Raw genomic sequence first — 17,401 nt, forward strand, 5'->3', positions numbered from 1 at the left:
GTGGGGGGCTGAGGGAAGGATGTATTTTCTGGAAGACGCAGCAAAGGGAGAAGATACTCAGCCTCTCTGAGAGAGCAGAATTCCACCTAAACTGTTGAATCCTGAGTTCTTTAGATTTAGATAACATTTCCCTTAGTCTTAGTAGCTTTGTAAGAGTTGGTGCCTGAGGGAACAGAGTCCCCTCAGGCTGTAGCCCTTGTTGCAGAACCTGCTGATAGCAGAAGAGTTGCAGTCTCTGACTAGGATATCCTATGCTTAAAGGGCAGCCACTGTAGATAATAGAGAACAAATAACAGGTGATAATTCTTGATTCGTTTAGACCGTTTGTTATGACATCCAAATGAGATGAGGCACGCATACAATAGGAAGGCTCGTTTCTGGGATCTGCCATCTCCTCCCCTCTGTCTCACATTGCTGAAGTATGAACCATGCTTTGGAAATTCGTACTGCTTTTAGATCCTCCTTGGATGCACCGCATTGTGAACTTGTAGTTGCTCTGTGCTCTCCAGTTGCTGTTTTGTGTTTGGTTTAGTACATTGTAAGATCCTCTCTAAATCCCACTCTTTGGGATGTTCATTGACCAACCTAGCTTAGCCTTTTCCTCTCATGTCCCTACGGTGCACCATGCTAAAGAAGTCATATGTCTATCCAAAGCTTGCACTTTGCTTGTACAGATAATGTATTCTTTAAGATATCCACAGTGTTCCTTTCAGATGGTAGAGCTATAGAGAACAGGATCAACCCTCTGTCTATTTCTTAGCACTTTCCCCAATAAAACATGGCATAGATTAAGTGTCTGGCAGACGCTGCTGCCTAGACATGGAAGTATAGATACCTGTTGTAACATCTGACTTGACTGATGGTTTCTATTGGAGTTGGAAAGAGAAGACTCAGATGCCACATTTATCAGCACCCGGCACCAATATGTATTGCGTAGTCTGTAAATAGTTCTACAAGAACATTATAATTATAATTAATTTCTTATTATCAGCCACCCGTCTCATCATAGTTACGTGGAATCAAAGGTTTATATTGTTTGGATTTTCCGTCTGCCCCATGAGTGATTAAAGTCTAAATGTCTTATTTTTGGATGTAAGGAAATAGTTCTTTGTTATAGTTTAAAGTTATTCTTACTTTCTGAGTTGTTGAGTCTTTTTTCAAATAAAGTTTATTGAAATAATTGTTTTCTAATTATCACTTCCATTTTCTTTTTGTATTGACATTTTAAATTAGTTTTTGTGAAGGAGCAGTTTAGGTGGTAGCCAGAGAATAACCTTTGGGAGTCAGTTCTGTTCTTCCACCATGTGGGTTCTGGATTCGAAACCAACTCAGGTCTTCAGGCTCGGTGGTAAATGCCTTTAACCCACTCAGCCATCTCATGGGCCTTATATTGACTTCTTTAAACAAGTAATTGAGCTACATTTTCTCTGTACCCTGGATAAGATTAATTCGAACTTTCTGGTCATAGGAAACAACACTTTTCTGTGTATCTTATGTTTCTGAGAGCACTTCTGGAAAACGATTCCAGTATTTGCAGGTCTGGGGACATGGGTGAAGAAGTGCTGCTGGGCAAGCATGAGGCCCTGCGTTCAGATGTTCACCGTGCACATAAAGGCTTGCTGTGGCAGCGTGTGTCACCCAGGCCCTGGGGAAGGGGGCCGCGACAGGTGGGTCTCAAGGCTTGCTGGCCAGCCACTCTAGCTGACTTCCAAGCTCTAGATTGAGTGAGAGACCTGGTCCCCCAAAATAGGTGGAGAGGGAATAAGGAAGGTAGCCAAACTTGACCTCTCCCCTCTGCATGCATATGCACAGGCACATGAATCCACCTTGTGCATACACTACATATGTACACACACTACTAATATTTGGATTTTAATGGGATAAGTATTCATTAAGTCTTTTGATTTCAGAAATTGCATGCCTTAAAATGTTTACAACATTCTTCATGCTTCCCAGGAACCAGCTCCTGATTTACCAGTGTCTCAGGTAAAGATTTAGCTGCAAACGTTAGTTTAGACAGTAGCTTAGCTGCTATTGCTTATTTGCTACCCAAGATTAGAAAATGCGCTGCATATCTGCTCCTAGTATTAGAAACTTAGCTGCATCTACCAGCTGTTCTGTTCCTTATTGTATAAATAAACTCTCATACTCCTAAAGCTTTTATTTACATGAATAGCCTCGTAGAACTAATGTGACCTGCTTATTACGACTTGGGGCTTAAGGAGCAGTTGCCAGTGTTGACTAGAATGATGAGAAAAAGAAACATAGTGGGCAAGGGAATCAGACTTAGGAGGGAGCCCGGCGTTCAGCAGGGTCACAAGTCTCTGCAAACCTGTGGTGGACAGCAGCAAATTTTGAATACAATGGTTGCACTCTGCTTGCTTCTAACTGACTTGGTAGCTCTATCAGGGAGGACAAAGCTGTCCCAGTGAAGAAGGAAGGGAGGGAGGGAGGGAGGGAAGGAAGGACGAGGGGGCGAGGGGAGGGACAGTGGCCAGGCTGCCATGACTGGGGTTAGAGATGACACTCAGAGAAGGCTGACGGAGTAAGAAACAAGAGACCGTGTGGGAAGGAAGCCTTGGAAGGGAAGAGGTTTGGTTAGGATCAGCTGTGGAAGAAGTACTTGGCCAGTGACACATTTAATCCAGAGGGTTCCTATTGAGTCTGGGGACAGGAGAGAGATGCAGAGTAGTCAATCAGAGAGCTCAGATGTTACTACGTGCTTGCCCCGCCACTGAGATACAGTGCCAGCAGTGTTACGTGAGGGAGTGATTTGGACCTCACACAGGGCACATTTGAGTAGTGATCAAGCCTTTCAGAATGGAAAGCAAGTCGAGAGGTACTCTAATGGAGACCTCTGTATCAGACCAACACTGGAAAATGGCCCAAATGTGACTCAGTTCCGTATAGGATGACATAATCTGATGATTATATTTTATATAATATACATGCAGTCATTTAAGACAGATCTAATCAGAAATTAATTTCTTTCTTTCTTTTTTTTCTTTTTTTGGTTTTCCAAGACAGGGTTTCTCTGTGTATCCTTGGCTGTGCTGGAACTCACTCTGTAGACCAGGCTGGCCTAGAACTCACAGAGATCTGCCTGTCTCTGCCTCCCAAGTGCTGGGATTAAAGGTGTGTGCCACCACCACCCAGCAATTTACTTCTAAATAAATAAGTATAGTTTTTGTTCTTAGCTATTTGGAAGATTTTTATTAAAATTAAACTAAAGCATTAGTAGTTTGCATTGTAGAGATATGACTGAAAACTGTAAGTGGTATTTGAAAGTTTCAGACTAGCAACCGGTTTTAAGAAGCCCTTCTATTTAGTGACAGTTTCTAATTACCCCCCAGCTAATGATGTAAAAAGAACAAGGCTGACCTCATTGTTCCTATTTCTCAGGTTTCGTGTTGTTTACAACCTGAAAAGAAGTGGGGCTTCTGCTAGCTCTCTACACTGTGACAAAAACCTGCAGAAAACAACTTAGAAGAGGAAGGCTTGATTTGCCTCCTGATTTTCAGAGGGGTCTCCGTGGTTGGTGGCTGTGTTGATTTGGAGCCTTTAGTGAGAGAGAAGGGCATGGCGGCAGGGGACAGAGAGCGTGAAAAGAGTTGGGGACAGGATATACCCTACAAAGATAGGCTCCCCCCCCACACACCCCCGTGTCCCATTTCTTCCAGCTAGACCTGTCCCCACCTCCTAATAGTCCTGCTGTGAGGGCATCCGTGGAGCATCTGTGGATGAGATTGGTACCCTTGTGATGGTGTGGTCTCACAGTTGTGCCACCAGCTGGAGACTATCTGCTACACATGAGCATTTGAAGATATTCCGTCACCACACCCTAAAAAGGCCTCACAAGAACGACTTCATATATGGTGCCTAAAATTTCTTTTTGCAGGCAGACTGTCAAGTATCAGTTTTTTTTATTTTTATTTTTTATTTTATTTTATTTTTTGAGACAGGATTTCTCTGTGTAACAGCTCTGGCTGTCCTGAAACATGTTTTTTAGATTATATGGGCCCCGAACTCACAGAAGTTGGCCTGCCTCTGCTTCCCAAGGGCTGGGATTAAAGGCATGCGCCACCACCACCCGGCTCTCTACCAGTTTTTAATGATGTCCAAGTCATATCAGAAAGATTATTCTCTTGGTTGATTTACTCTAATAATCAAAAATTATTTCTCACATACCTTAACCTCTTGGCCTTGAAATAGTTATCAAAAGGAACAGGATAATTAAAATGTGTTTTTCTCAGCTAGTTGAGTTTTTATTTTATAATTGAAATTGAATTAGCCTTATAAAAGGTATCAATACTTTCTTGATGTTAGCTGGCAGGTCTGTGCCTCAAGGGTAATGCTGTAGACATCCTAGTAGCTGAGTAAATTGGGTGAGCCCTGGTTGGTTGACTGTGCTCCAGTGGAAAGTCCCCATCCAGCACAAAAAAGACTAGATGGGTTTTAACAAAGGAAAAGAAAACAGAAGACATAAAGTGGGGGAGGGACGGGGTCTAGGGTCAGTTGGTGGAGAAAGTGAATATGATCAAAATGCATTGTATAGTATTATCAAAGAAAATAAGAACTGCAAAAGAGATATGCAAAGAAATCAATTAGCATGGTGATTATTCATTTAGATTGGGAGAAACTGCTTTTTTTTTCCTTTATAAAATGTCCTAAGGATCTTTTTATTGATTTTTATAGACCTTGTAATACAAATATAGTCACTTGTATAAGCAACTGGTTTTTTTTAAGCTAGACAACTGCAATTTAGTTAGTTAAACATAACATATAAAACAAATTTGTAGTTTTTTTCAGACTTAAGGGAAAATTAGAGATTACTGTGTATGCTTGATCATGCTTTTTTTTTTTTTTAATATGCAGAGGATTTTAGGACTGTAAAACATATTTGGCTTATTTCCAAAAACAATTTTTTTAAAGCTAAAGCCCCATCTGTTGTTTTCATTAAAAATCTCAAGAATTGTTCACATTGCCAGGAGTAGATTTTTTTTTTAAACATACACTGATGTGTAATCAGTGATTATGTGGTTTTCAAGGTCATTTTTTGTTAGGACAGAAGAAAAATCAGGAAGATTGATTTTTCTGAAACGCTGATAACATTTTAAATCGAATAATGTTTCTAGTATGTGTTCTAGTTTGGTATTTGCTGCTGTGATGAACACCATGAACAAAAGCAGCTTTGGGAGGAAGGTCTTATTTCATCTTACACTACTTCCATGTCACAGTTCATCACTGAGGGAAGCCAAAGCAGGAACTCAGGACAGGAACCTGGAGGCAGGAACTGAAGCCGAGGCCATGGAGGATGTTGTTTACTGGCTTGTTCTTCATGGCTTGCTCAGTTTGTTTTCTTATACAACCCAGGACCACCTGCCCAGGGGTGGCACCACCTACAGTAGTACACTGGGGCACCCACATTAATTATTAATCAAGAAAATGTCTCCACAGACTTGCCCATAGGCCAATCTAATAGAGGCACGTCTTCAGTTGAGGTTCTCTTTTCCAAGGTAGGTCTGGCTTTTGTCAGCTTGACCAAAGCTAAGTATCACAGTTGACCATTTATCATCTTGAATCACAAACACATCACTGCCCAACCATAATCTTTCTCTCTTGTTTATCCTAAGATCTCATGTTAACATCACAATATAAAACAGTTTAACTTTAAAAGTACCACAGCCTTTTAAAAATTCCAATACTTTAAAAATCTAAGGTCTCTTTAAAAAAATTCATTCTCTTAACTATGGACTCCTTAAAAAAAATTATGCACTTTTTTATTCTAAGAGGGAGGAACCAGGACATAATAATACTCAGATTAAAGTAACAAACTCCAAAAGTGTAAATCACTCGTTGTCCATCATCTAGGATTTGCTCATGACCTTCTGGGCTCCAAAGGTCTTAGGTAACCCCACCCCTGTGGCTTTGCCACCATAAGCTCATCCAGCTTTTCTCATAGGCTCAGGTTGGCTCTACTCCATGGTCCTGACATCTCCAACATGCTGGGGTTTCCATGCAATTGAGGCTGCACCTTCACCAGTGGCCTCTCCTGACCTCTCTTCAGGGAGACTCCAACCCCACCATATAGTGCCAGTCCTCAGATATTCTCTATGACTCCTTTATGCCTTGTGTAAAACTCTTACACATTACCAAGCTTGGCTACCAGCTTGAGATGCAGCCTTTGCTCTCCCTGGACCATAGCTTCTGTATCTGATCCTGAGAAAATATTTCCCGGAAAAGATCACCTCAAGGATGCTCTTCTCTTATTAGTCACAACTAATTTTTCAGCCCCAGATAATCCCAATAAAACGAAGTTTCAGTTCCATAGATTCCCAATTCAAATACATGACACAAATATCCTTGATACAATATTTGAACTGACTCTCAAGCTTCCCTCTAAAATTTCATGAGCCAGGCCTTCATTATCTGCTTTTCCTTCAGCATTATCTTCCAGCTCCTGCAGAATAGCTCATTGCTGAGAATGCAATGCTTTTTCTCTCCCAGAGCTCCCAAAGCTTTCACAGTTTTCGGAAGACAATCCAAGGCATAAATCCACATGGTCAGATCCACCACAGCAAGACCCCATGTTCCTGGTACCAAACCATAGCCAAAAGCAACTTGGGGAGAAATACATTTGTTTCAGCTTACTATTGTGGGTCACAGTCCATCGTTGAGGGAAGCTGATGTGGGAACAGATGCCGAGGCCATGGAATAGTGCTGCTTACTGGCTTTCTCTCCATGGCTTGCTCAGCTTGTTTTCTTATACGACCCAGGACCACTGCCCAAGGGTGGCACCTACCCACAGTGGTTTGGACCTTCCCACATCAATCATCACACTAGAGAATGCCCCACCAACTTGCCTGCAGGCCAATTTGATGGTAAATTTTTTAATTGATGTTCCCTCATCCCAGATGACTCTAGTTTGTGTCAAGTTCACAAAAACTAAACAGCAACGTATGTTTTATTTCAGATCTCCAAAGAAACCTTTTGTGTGTGTATGATATGTGTATATATGTAAATGAGTGTGGGATATGTATGTGTGTATGTGCACCTATATGAGTATGTGAGGTATCTATGTATGTGTGTGATGTGTGTATAATGTATGTGTGATCACGTGAATGCCACAGCACATGTTTGGATGTCAGAAGACCATTTGGGGGTTTCAGTCCTCCCCTCCACCTTGTTTAAGACAGAGTCTCTTGCTGTTGGCCACTGCTTATAGCAGGTTAGCTGTCCTAAGAACGTCTAGGGATTCTCTCCTGTCTCTCGCTCTTAGCTCAGTCATCCAGTGCTGAGATTGCAGATGTGTGTTACATGCGTGTTGGGGATCTGAGCTCCAGTCCTCACTCATGCTTGCCTAGCATGTGTTTTACCCACTGAACAAGTGTAGAGATTTACCCAATCTCTACAGATCTTTTAATATCAAAATTTCATATCATTTCAATTTCTTAAAACTTGTCTTAAAAAAATCAAAATTATCTTTATAAAGACTGAATGCATAGAGAATAAAAAAATAGACGTTCTTAATGGACTTCTGATGTAATTATCTCTTTACTCAGGGCAGAGGAGAATGATGAATGCAGTTCCCTTACTTTGATTAACTCAGCATAGAAAATTTACATAATCTTAACATTTAAGAGGTGTTAATAGGGAGCTAGATATCAAACATAACAGATTGGACTATCAAATAGTGGTAACAACTCAAAACTAGTTAAAATATGTTCATGGATGTTTAATAACTGATTATGTAAATGATGTCTAAAATTATAAAAACTTGGCTTTTAAAAACCTGGTTTAATATGAGTATGGTGGTACATACCTACAATTCCAGCACTCAGGCTAAATGGAGGGGGGGCATCTAGAGTTCAAGGACATCCTGGCTACATCGTGAGACCCTGTCTGAGAAAGAGGTTGGGGGTTGGTTGAGTGAGGAGGGCAGATTGGTTGAGAAGGATTTAAGTTAGACTCCAAGTCATGGTCCATAAGCTTCATTGGCTCCTCATTATCCGAATAAAAATCGCTAACCTCACCGTGACACACGTGCTCTCTGGCTGGTCTCTTAGTCCAGACAGATTCACCATCATTTCGACAATAACAACTTCTGGGAGTTTCCAAACACACTGTGAGCCAGTTTTGCCTCACCAAAGAGCCAAAGCCTTCATCATCATTATTATTATAATCATCATTATTTTGAGACAATATTATGGGTGGCCTTGAACTTGCTGTGTAGTCAAGGAGGAACTTCTAAATGCTGCGATTACAAGCATACACCCCTATCCTGGCTTTTCTTTCTTTCTTTCAACCGTTTTCTAGAAGTCATAATTTTTTCTCTCACACATGTGTCACCAATCACACGCGGCTGTGTGCTTTGCTGTTTAATCCATCAGGTGTGTTCAGGAAAGTTAAGATCTACGTTGTGATCTTGTTTCCCACTCAGAGCTAGCCTGAAGGTATATATGGATTAAGTCCTGTACCTGTGGGGACTTGGTAGACACCTTGTAGCTCTAATTTGTTCCCTCTTCAGCGCCGTTAGCTTCCTTCAGCCTGCTTCACAGCCAGACGACCCCTGGTGTCCTGAGCCGCAGTCCCTCCCCAGATTTCTGTTAGAATTCCTGTAGACTGTAGAGTCAGGTCGATGCTACCACTTCCAGACTCGAGTTCCTCTCAGATTGTGCTAGGGCCACGGAGCGTCATCGTTCTCGGCTTTTATTCTGGAAGAAAGCAGAAAGGTCAAGTTTTTCAGGAAAGCAATTTAATGTGTTTGACAAGAAAGTTAAGTGTGTACACCTTCACGATGCCCTTCTCAGGCTCCAGCAAAGAGACTTTAATTACTTTTCCATTCTCAGTTCTTGTCAGCTGGTTCTTCTGACTAGATCACAAAGTAGTGATTTTGAATCCAAAGAAATTGATCTTAGCTTGAGTCAACCAACATTTCCTGAATACCCAATTATGTATAAAAAACTAAAAGTCTAGAAAAGTCAGGAGTGCATGAGGTTGAAAATGCTTGTATTCCGGGGAACAGAATGATGCCCAGCTGAGCATAATAGTTATCAAATACGTTATGTGTGGAAGATCATAGCATAAAGGCTAGACTGTGAGGAAGGCAAGGGGATGCCTGGGGGTTGGAAACTGGGAAGGACTTCTGGAAGTCATGGTCCTAAGCAGAATTCAGAATGCACTAACAAAACTCGCCTAGCTTCGGTAAGATTCCTGATGTTCTCTTACTGAGTGCCTTTTTTAAAAAATGCTTTTTAGGCAGCTTGGATTTTGAAAGCACGAGCATTGACTGAAATGGTGTATATAGATGAAATTGATGTGGATCAGGAAGGTATTGCAGAAATGATCCTGGATGAAAATGCTATTGCCCAAGTCCCACGTAAGTACTCGTTTAGTTATGTTAAAGGAAGGATACAGTATATAAGAGGAACATGTGTGTAAACATATTTCTATATTTTATATAAACACATGTATAATAGGATTGCCTTAGAGTCCAAGTCAATGTCATAATATAAATGGTATTAGAGGATGATATAATATATGGTGGTTTGCTGGTAATTTATTAGTTGTTAAGATCTTTTCCTCATTGACTTGCTAAAATATGTGAATTCTAGACACAATCTTTTATTTGTAGACATTTGTATGAAAAATAGTTAACTTGAGTCTAGAACCATTGATTTAAACTTTAAAGCCTGCTAGTTTTGAGTCAGAATGCAAGCTCTGCTAACCTGTTAATTCCTTGGGCCTCTGTTAACTGGCCTAGTACCAAACCTACCTTATAGACTCCTTGTGAAGACTGAATGATCACACAAATCATGTGCTAGGTGCTCAGTTGTCAGAACTCGGTTCAAGAATGGAGTCATGTGAGAATTCTGAGTGCTTGTGAGAAAACTCCAAGAAAATAAGACAAGAGTCTTGTGACCTCAGTTTCTTCCAAACACAGACTTGTTCTTGGAGTGTGTTGTCATGCTCTTCCCAGGGGTAGCAGATATTAGTGAGTTTACTTCAGCTGTTGTTATTCATGTGCCTCTATGGAAAAACATGTTTTTGCCACGTGTGGCTTGCCCATGTGATTGAACACCTTCCTCACGTGATTCTTCTTAACCCTCTGAGTATAAATTGTCTGATGCTCTGAATAAAGTTGGCGGTTGCATGAGACTTTAGTCTGCCCCATTTTTAGGCCCTGCTCTCCTGGGTTCATGCCACCAACTAGAGTGGTAAAGGTGAGCCTCAAACACATTTTCTCAAAGCATTTCCTGCTATAACGTCTTCTTTCCCAGGTCAGTACAAGTCTGCAAATTAAATGCTAAGTGTGTCTAAAAATTCCTAAGTAATACATAAATTGAGTACTATCCCATCTTGTAGGCCCGGGCACATCTTTGAAGCTCCCTGGAACTAGCCAGACAGGAGGACCAAGTCAGGCTGTCAGGTCTGTATTGTAGTTTCATTCCTCTGTCTCCAAACCCTGCCCAGATATATCCTTGATTGATCTCATTCGTGTTACAATCGTCAATCTTCACAGGCCAATCACTCAAGCTGGAAGACCCATTACAGGTTTCCTGAGGCCCAGTACACAGAGTGGAAGGCCGGGTACAATGGAACAGGCCATCAGAACACCCAGAACTGCCTACACAGCACGACCTATCACTAGCTCATCTGGAAGGTTCATCAGACTAGGGACGGTAGGTTCTGTCAACTTCCCCAGAAGCTTGTATTACCCAAGTAACTTTATGCTCCACTAGTATTATGGTGGAGAATTAAAAGGGAATTCTGCTTGCTTTATAATTTCTATAAGTTACTATAAACTTTATGCAGAAGAAACTATTTTAAAAGAAAGTTTTCAATTCCTTCTTTTCTTTCTTTCCTCTCACAGGCTTCCATGCTTACAAGTCCTGATGGACCATTTATAAATTTATCTAGACTGAATTTAACAAAATATTCCCAGAAACCTAAGTTGGCAAAGGTATGTGCTTCAAAAGATTCTAAGTTATAAATATCTAAGTAATGATAGAAGTATGATGACATGGTTTTGTAGGAAATGGAGAATTTAGTTAATGTAACATGTAAAAATTCTCTTTGTCTTGAATCAAGTATAATCAGTCAGAAATAAGTACATATGTAATTATTATAGAAAAATCCTTTCCAATGGTTAACAATATTTTATAACAAAGAAAGCAGAGAGGCAGAGTCATCTTTGCAGAATGAAACTTGAGGTTGTCTGTATGTGGATGTGTTTGTTTTTCAGTATGGACTATTCTTAGAAAAATAATTTTCAAGTCTTGTATGATATAAGGGTGATCGAAAGGATAGAAAACATATGTATGCTTAATTAATAATTAACTAGGCTCCTCAGCATTCTCAAGCCAGATAGCAGCCAACAAGCCAACTACCTTAATAATTCTCATCACTCGGAGTATTCTCTTAAATAAAGAGAAAATTAGCAGGGGGTGGATAAAGGAGAAAAAGTGGGGAGAGCGGGAAGAATAAAAAGAAACTAGAAAAATGAAAGCTTAGAAAGGAAGATGTCCAGGGCCTTACCATTGTGAAAAACTACGGTGTGAGGGGTCTTGGGAGATACTACTCAGTTGGTAAAGTGCTTGCCTCACAAGTATGAAGGCTGGAGTTTGTTCCCAGAGGCCACATACAAAGCTGGATATGGGCCAGTCAGATGGCTTAGTGGCAACAAGTGCATGCCACCAAGACTGATGACTTGGATTCAAACCCCAGGACCCACATGGTAGAAGGAGAGAACTGACTCCCCTTAGTTATCCTCTGATCTTCATGTGTGCTGTGACATGCATGTGTGTGTACATGCCTGTGTTCATGTGTACATATAAATAAATAAATAAATAAATAAATAAACAAATAAATAATATTTTTTTAAAAAGCTGGGTATGGTGGTATGATGGTTACTTTTAATTATCAACTTGGCATAATCTAGGATCTCCTAGGAAGAGTCTTAATGAGGAATTATTTAGATCAGGTTGACTGGTGGCCATATCTATAAGGGATTGTTTGGCTTGTTAATTGATGTAGGAACTAGCCCGTTGTGGGCAGCACAATTCCCTAGGCATGGGGTCCTGAACAGTGTAATGGAGGAGAAGGCTTGCTGAGAGCAAGCAAGGGTCCAGTGTTTATTTTTTCTCCACTCTTGACTATAGATCTAATGTTGTTAGTTCTTGCCACAACTTTCCTGCACTAATGTACTTAACCTGAAACTGTAAGTCAAATAAATGCTTTTCTTCCTTAACTTGCTTTTTGTCAGAGTATATTATCATATCAACAGAAATGAAAGTAGGTGTCTTGCTGGCCAGCCACGCTAGCCTAATCAATCATTGTGCCCCAGGCCAGTGAGAAACTGTCTTAAAAAACAAGGTGGGGCTGGAGAGATGGCTCAGTGGTTAAGACTACTTGATGCACAGTCACGAGGACTGGAGTTTGGATTCCAGCACCCGCATAAACTAGGTGTCCCACTCATACATGTAATCCCTGTTCAGAGGTGGGTGGAGAAAGGATTTCTAGGGCTTTGTGGCTTCCATCTTAGTCAAGAAAAGCATAAGGTCCAAGTTCAGGGAGAGGAGATCCTGCACAGAGGAATGGGCAGGCAGAGTGATAGAGTGGACTGTCTGACGCCTCTGGCCTCTGTGTGTGCAAACAGGTGTCCTCCCACCCCAACCCCCACTTCTGCCACCGTCCTCACACGCACACACACATAAATCTGAACAAAACCAAGGTGGGTGTGCTTGACTAAGAACAACGGTTCAGGTGTCCTCTGGCTGCCTTCCACATACACACAGCCCCTAAAAGCAAAGTGAAATAAAACCCCAAACTCCTTGGGGGAATAGCTTAAAATAAATTACACAGGAACACTTGCTTTCTGAAAACTCATTTAATTCTAAGCCAGCAAACTCAGCAGAAATCTGTGAACTTTCCTATAATAGTGCTGAGTTTGAACGTTCCTAATTGTTGTCATTCTGGGGTAAATAAGAGCGGAATGCCGTTTGGTGGACTGTATCAGACCAGAAAAGCGCTACTGACTTCTTCAGCCCTTCTCTGACCGTACTCTAGTCAGTGGCAGTTAGTAGACTATAAAGCTTTAGTCAGTTCCCTTTCTTCATGAGAGTAGAGTAATGAATCGGCGTTCCTGAGGAAAACCTGGTTCCCTCACTTGAGGCGGCTGGCTGGCCAGTTTTCAGTGAAAGAGTGCAGCCAATGGAGACATTTCCCTCCGTGTAGCGCTCTGCTTAACACTTATATTCCATGTTGTTTCAGAAGGAATACCCAATTTCCCATGTGTCACAATTATATAATAATCTCTATAGTAAAAAGAGAGTATACAAATTGGGTGAAATCTTCATGACCATCATAAGTCTTTAGGAAATAAAATGAACTTCTTTTGTCTTGTTTTAATAAAATAATGTATATAACATAAAGGAAGAAGGTTCAGTTCTTTGAACTTTCCAGTTTACTGTCTGTGAAGACAAAATTTACTGTGAGTTGCAGAATTTTAAAATGGGATATTGTGACAAATGACAGTCACATTTATTATTTGCCAGTTCCTAACACTTTAGAGTATCCTGCGCTTTTGCATCACCTAAGTTTTGAGTTTTCATATAACAATAACAAAGTGTTTCAGTAAAATAAAACTGAGCGTGTTTTGACATTTTGTCATTTTCAGGCTTTATTTGAATATATTTTTCACCATGAAAATGATGTTAAGATGGTAAGTGATGAATTCCTGTTATTTTCTTCCCTTGTAATTTTTCAGGCTTTGGAGCTTTAGATTTTGAAATGTTCTATTTCTTTCCTTTAAAAAATGGAATCATTAAAAATTGGAGGAACTGAAAGCTTCAGTTTCAGTGAGGACACTTGTATAAATATAGAAATGATAAGAATTATGCCTGGATCATAGATTATGTAGCTGTCGTTAAAGGTCAAGATAACTGAGAATACCATATGCCTGTTATAATGTATTCTTTATGCTAATAGTACTACTGGTCCATTTTTTTTTTAGACCACAGAGTATTCGAAGTTTACTAACATGCATCCCTGCCTTCTTCTGCCCCTTTCTCCCATGAAGATTTCAAACACACAAAAGTAGAAATAATAACTTAAAGAGCCCATGTTACTCACCACCTAGTGTCAGCTACAGTCAGTTTTCATGGTAACTTCTCACTAACGAATTTTGAGATTATATGCATGTGACTTTCCAATTTTGCTTCAATTTATGTAAGCCAGTATGTGGATGAGGAGAAACCTCACAAAGTTGTTTAAGTCAAATGAAGTCAATTCTGTAATATCTGGTAACAGTTTCCCCATTTTCTTATCAGTCCAGAAAAACACTATGTTCACATGTCGAGTGTGCAGGAAAACACTTTCTTGAGTTGTGTTTTCTATGGGTCAGCCTAATTCAGTATACAGGGCAAGTTAATGAAAATATGACAGGCCCCCTGTCCATTCTGACTGAGAAAAGAAAATTGATGTAAACCGGTCGGTACTGGGTGTGGAGGTGTACATGTGCGGTCACAGCACTCAAAAGGGGGAATCAGGAGAATCCTGAGTTTAGGACTAGTCCCAGCTACAGAGTAAGACCATGTGTGAAAAACAAAAACAAACAGGAGTTGATCTCAGACTGAAGGTAGCCAAGGGGAGACTTAGACGGTGAGTGATGCTGGCAAACATCCATCGAGTGAGCAGGGTTTCATGGAAATGAGGCGAGAGAAATGTAAGGAAATGGGCCCTGAACAGAGACTGGACTGAGAGCTGAATAAGACTTATCTTCAGAAACGATGGCACCAAAGAGACAGTTTAAGGAAACTACTGAACTTGATGATAGGTTTGATGTTGGGGGCAAAGGAAGGGGACACCAATCAGAGCGGCCACCTGAGGGTGCTGTGAGGGTGATAGCTTTACTAACAGACATGGGATTGACTCATCAGTTTATAAAGAAGTAATATAATTGACTCAAAGAGTTTTGTGTTTGAAACGATGAAGGGCTCACTGTGTGGAGATAAATTGCATACACTGAGGAGTAGGGCATAGGTATCCATCTAAGAGCCTAGGCTGGACACAGAACATGGGACTCACTGTGATGAAGAACTCAAGTGTGCTCACATAGGGAACAGAGGAGTCTTAAGGTTAGCCCACCAAGAAACCATGTACATTCTAAACAGAACCCAGTGGTTTCACTTACTATATAGCTCAGAGAGGCTTTTAGTGGGACAATATGTAACACTGCCTGAATCCACTCCATTTAATAGGTGAGCAAATTTCTAATTATTAAATTGTCACGAATCTGTTTTTAGAAGGGTTTCTTTTTTGTTTTCAGAATCAGAATCTACTATGTAGTCTAGACTGACCTCAGACTCTTACTTCTGCCTCTGGATGCCAAGTGCTAGCATTACAGGTGTGTACCACCACATCTGGCTTTATACTCCTGGGTTTTTGAAGAATAAATCATTTACCGAGGAGATATCTGTTCTTTCATCCAGTGTCATTCTGAGTGATGCAGCGTGCCAGCCACCGTTTCAGTCCTGAGATCAAGGACAGAGGGAGGCAGGCCGACCCGAGTCTTTGCTCTTTATATTTATACCTGCAAATTATATTCTCATTGACCTAGAAATAGAAATGCAAGAAGGGCCTCTCTTCCTTAATTACCTGTGTAATTTAATAGTAATGATGTGTGGATCTGTGCTACATTTCCAAAATCAGAATCCCCAGGGGAGGCTGGTGACTCTGTAGTTATTAAGAACTCCACAGGCAATGCTAGTGTTCAATGATGATTGGGAACTACTGCTGTAGAATATATTCTGGAATTATAGAAACACTAAAAAACATTTATTCAAATGTAGGAAATAGAGCTGAGGACCCTTGGCAGCATTTGAAAGCTTGAATTCCATGTAACAACCTCACCAGCGAAGGAAGTTCATTAAAAGAAATTAGTGAATTAATAGAAAAAAAATACATAACAAAATGACCTTTAAATACAGCTCAGGAACAAGAAAGTGATGCAAAATCTTATTGGGAGCCAGAGTCTCCATTTATAAATTTTATAAGATTATGCTCATGAATAATGAAAGACTTAATATATTCAAAACAAGCAGTGCTGAACAAAATGTGAAACTCTTTGCAGTAGATCTCTTTGAATCATTAAATGACAACTGAGGAAGCTTGTTTGGGGACATTCTTTAAGACATTGGGTTGACGAGTTATTAAAATTTAAGCTAGGGCCAGGGAGATGGCTCAGTAAAGCACTTGCCTCCCAAGCATGGGGACCTGAGTTTAATCCCCAGAACTCACATGGTGGTGTGTGCTTATAATCTCAGTGCTGGGGAAGTGGAGATGGGCACATTCCTGGGGGCTTGCTGGCCAGCCTAAGCCAATAGGTGAGCCAGCCTAGAGACCCTGTCTCAGCCAAAAGGAAGCTGGCTCTGGTGGAATGATGCTCAAGGTTGACCTTTGACTTCCACATGCATGTACACACACACACACACACACACACACACACACACACACACACTCACAGAGGTCAAGAATTAAACTACTTCATGAGTTAGATTTGTGAAGCAATCACAAAGGTAAGAAATTGGTTCTTATATACAATTTCTATATAGTGGCTAGAAGGCAAAAACATATCTATGGGGTGACTTTAAATATTGTTTGTCATATTTAAAAAAGATTGTCTGAATCTTTAGAATCCTTTTTCTGGCATATTGCGGTATGTTATGTGCATGCTCATATGTGTATGGGCACACATGCATGTGTCCTTCTGCATGTGTTTGCATGCACTTGGAGGCCTGCAGCTGATGTCCAGTATCTTCCTTGGTTACAGTGTACCATACATATTGAGGTAGAGTCTCATGCTGAACCTGGAGCTTGCCATTCCAGCTAGTCTAGATACTAAGGGGGTTCCCTGTATTGCCCCCCACACTGTCCTCCCCATGCCTGTGATCTGGGGTTGCAAGCAGCTCACCACACACACCTAACTTTTACATGGGTTCTAGGGATCCAAACTCCTGGTCTTCATGTTAGATCAGAAGATTTCCCCACAGAGCCATCTCTCAGCCTTGGAGAGCTTCTTACAGACATGGAAATGACCCAGGGACAGATAATGGAGGGAAATAGCAGGAAGCAGATGCGGCAGAGGTGTCGTTTCTTGCTGACAAGAAATGTAAAATAAAGGACTTTAAAATATTTACGGACAGTGTCATAAATTATTACAAATTATAGATAATGTAAAGGGTGCAATTTAGGAAATAATGTGATAATAGGAAGCAGATAGCCATAAACACATTGGCTTACTTTGTCCTGTGCTTTCAGTTCTCAGCAATCGTCAGGAAAAATAGCTATAGTTGTGGTGATCATTCTAGTATCACATATAGTAGCAAAAATGCTTGGAGCG

General features: G+C 40.7%; 1 protein-coding gene across 3 annotated transcripts in view; it reads left to right on the plus strand.

The window, feature by feature from the left end:
* Ttc8 (tetratricopeptide repeat domain 8) overlaps positions 1-17,401 on the plus strand; it is a 64,132-nt gene that overhangs the window by 14,403 nt on the left and 32,328 nt on the right. Inside the window, exons 2-7 of one of the 3 annotated variants that reach the window (XM_006986853.4) lie at positions 1,957-1,986; positions 9,259-9,379; positions 10,366-10,429; positions 10,523-10,682; positions 10,874-10,963; positions 13,679-13,723. In XM_006986853.4, coding sequence (XP_006986915.1) covers positions 1,957-1,986; positions 9,259-9,379; positions 10,366-10,429; positions 10,523-10,682; positions 10,874-10,963; positions 13,679-13,723 — 510 coding nt within the window. Of the gene's footprint in view, positions 1-1,910; positions 1,987-9,258; positions 9,380-10,365; positions 10,430-10,522; positions 10,683-10,873; positions 10,964-13,678; positions 13,724-17,401 lie in introns of all 3 variants that reach the window. The other 2 variants (XM_042261032.2, XM_006986855.4) reach the window with 2 other exon arrangements.

Source organism: Peromyscus maniculatus, chromosome 14 (genome assembly GCF_049852395.1).
Source record: "Peromyscus maniculatus bairdii isolate BWxNUB_F1_BW_parent chromosome 14, HU_Pman_BW_mat_3.1, whole genome shotgun sequence".
In the NCBI taxonomy this organism is placed as follows: Eukaryota; Metazoa; Chordata; class Mammalia; order Rodentia; family Cricetidae; genus Peromyscus; species Peromyscus maniculatus.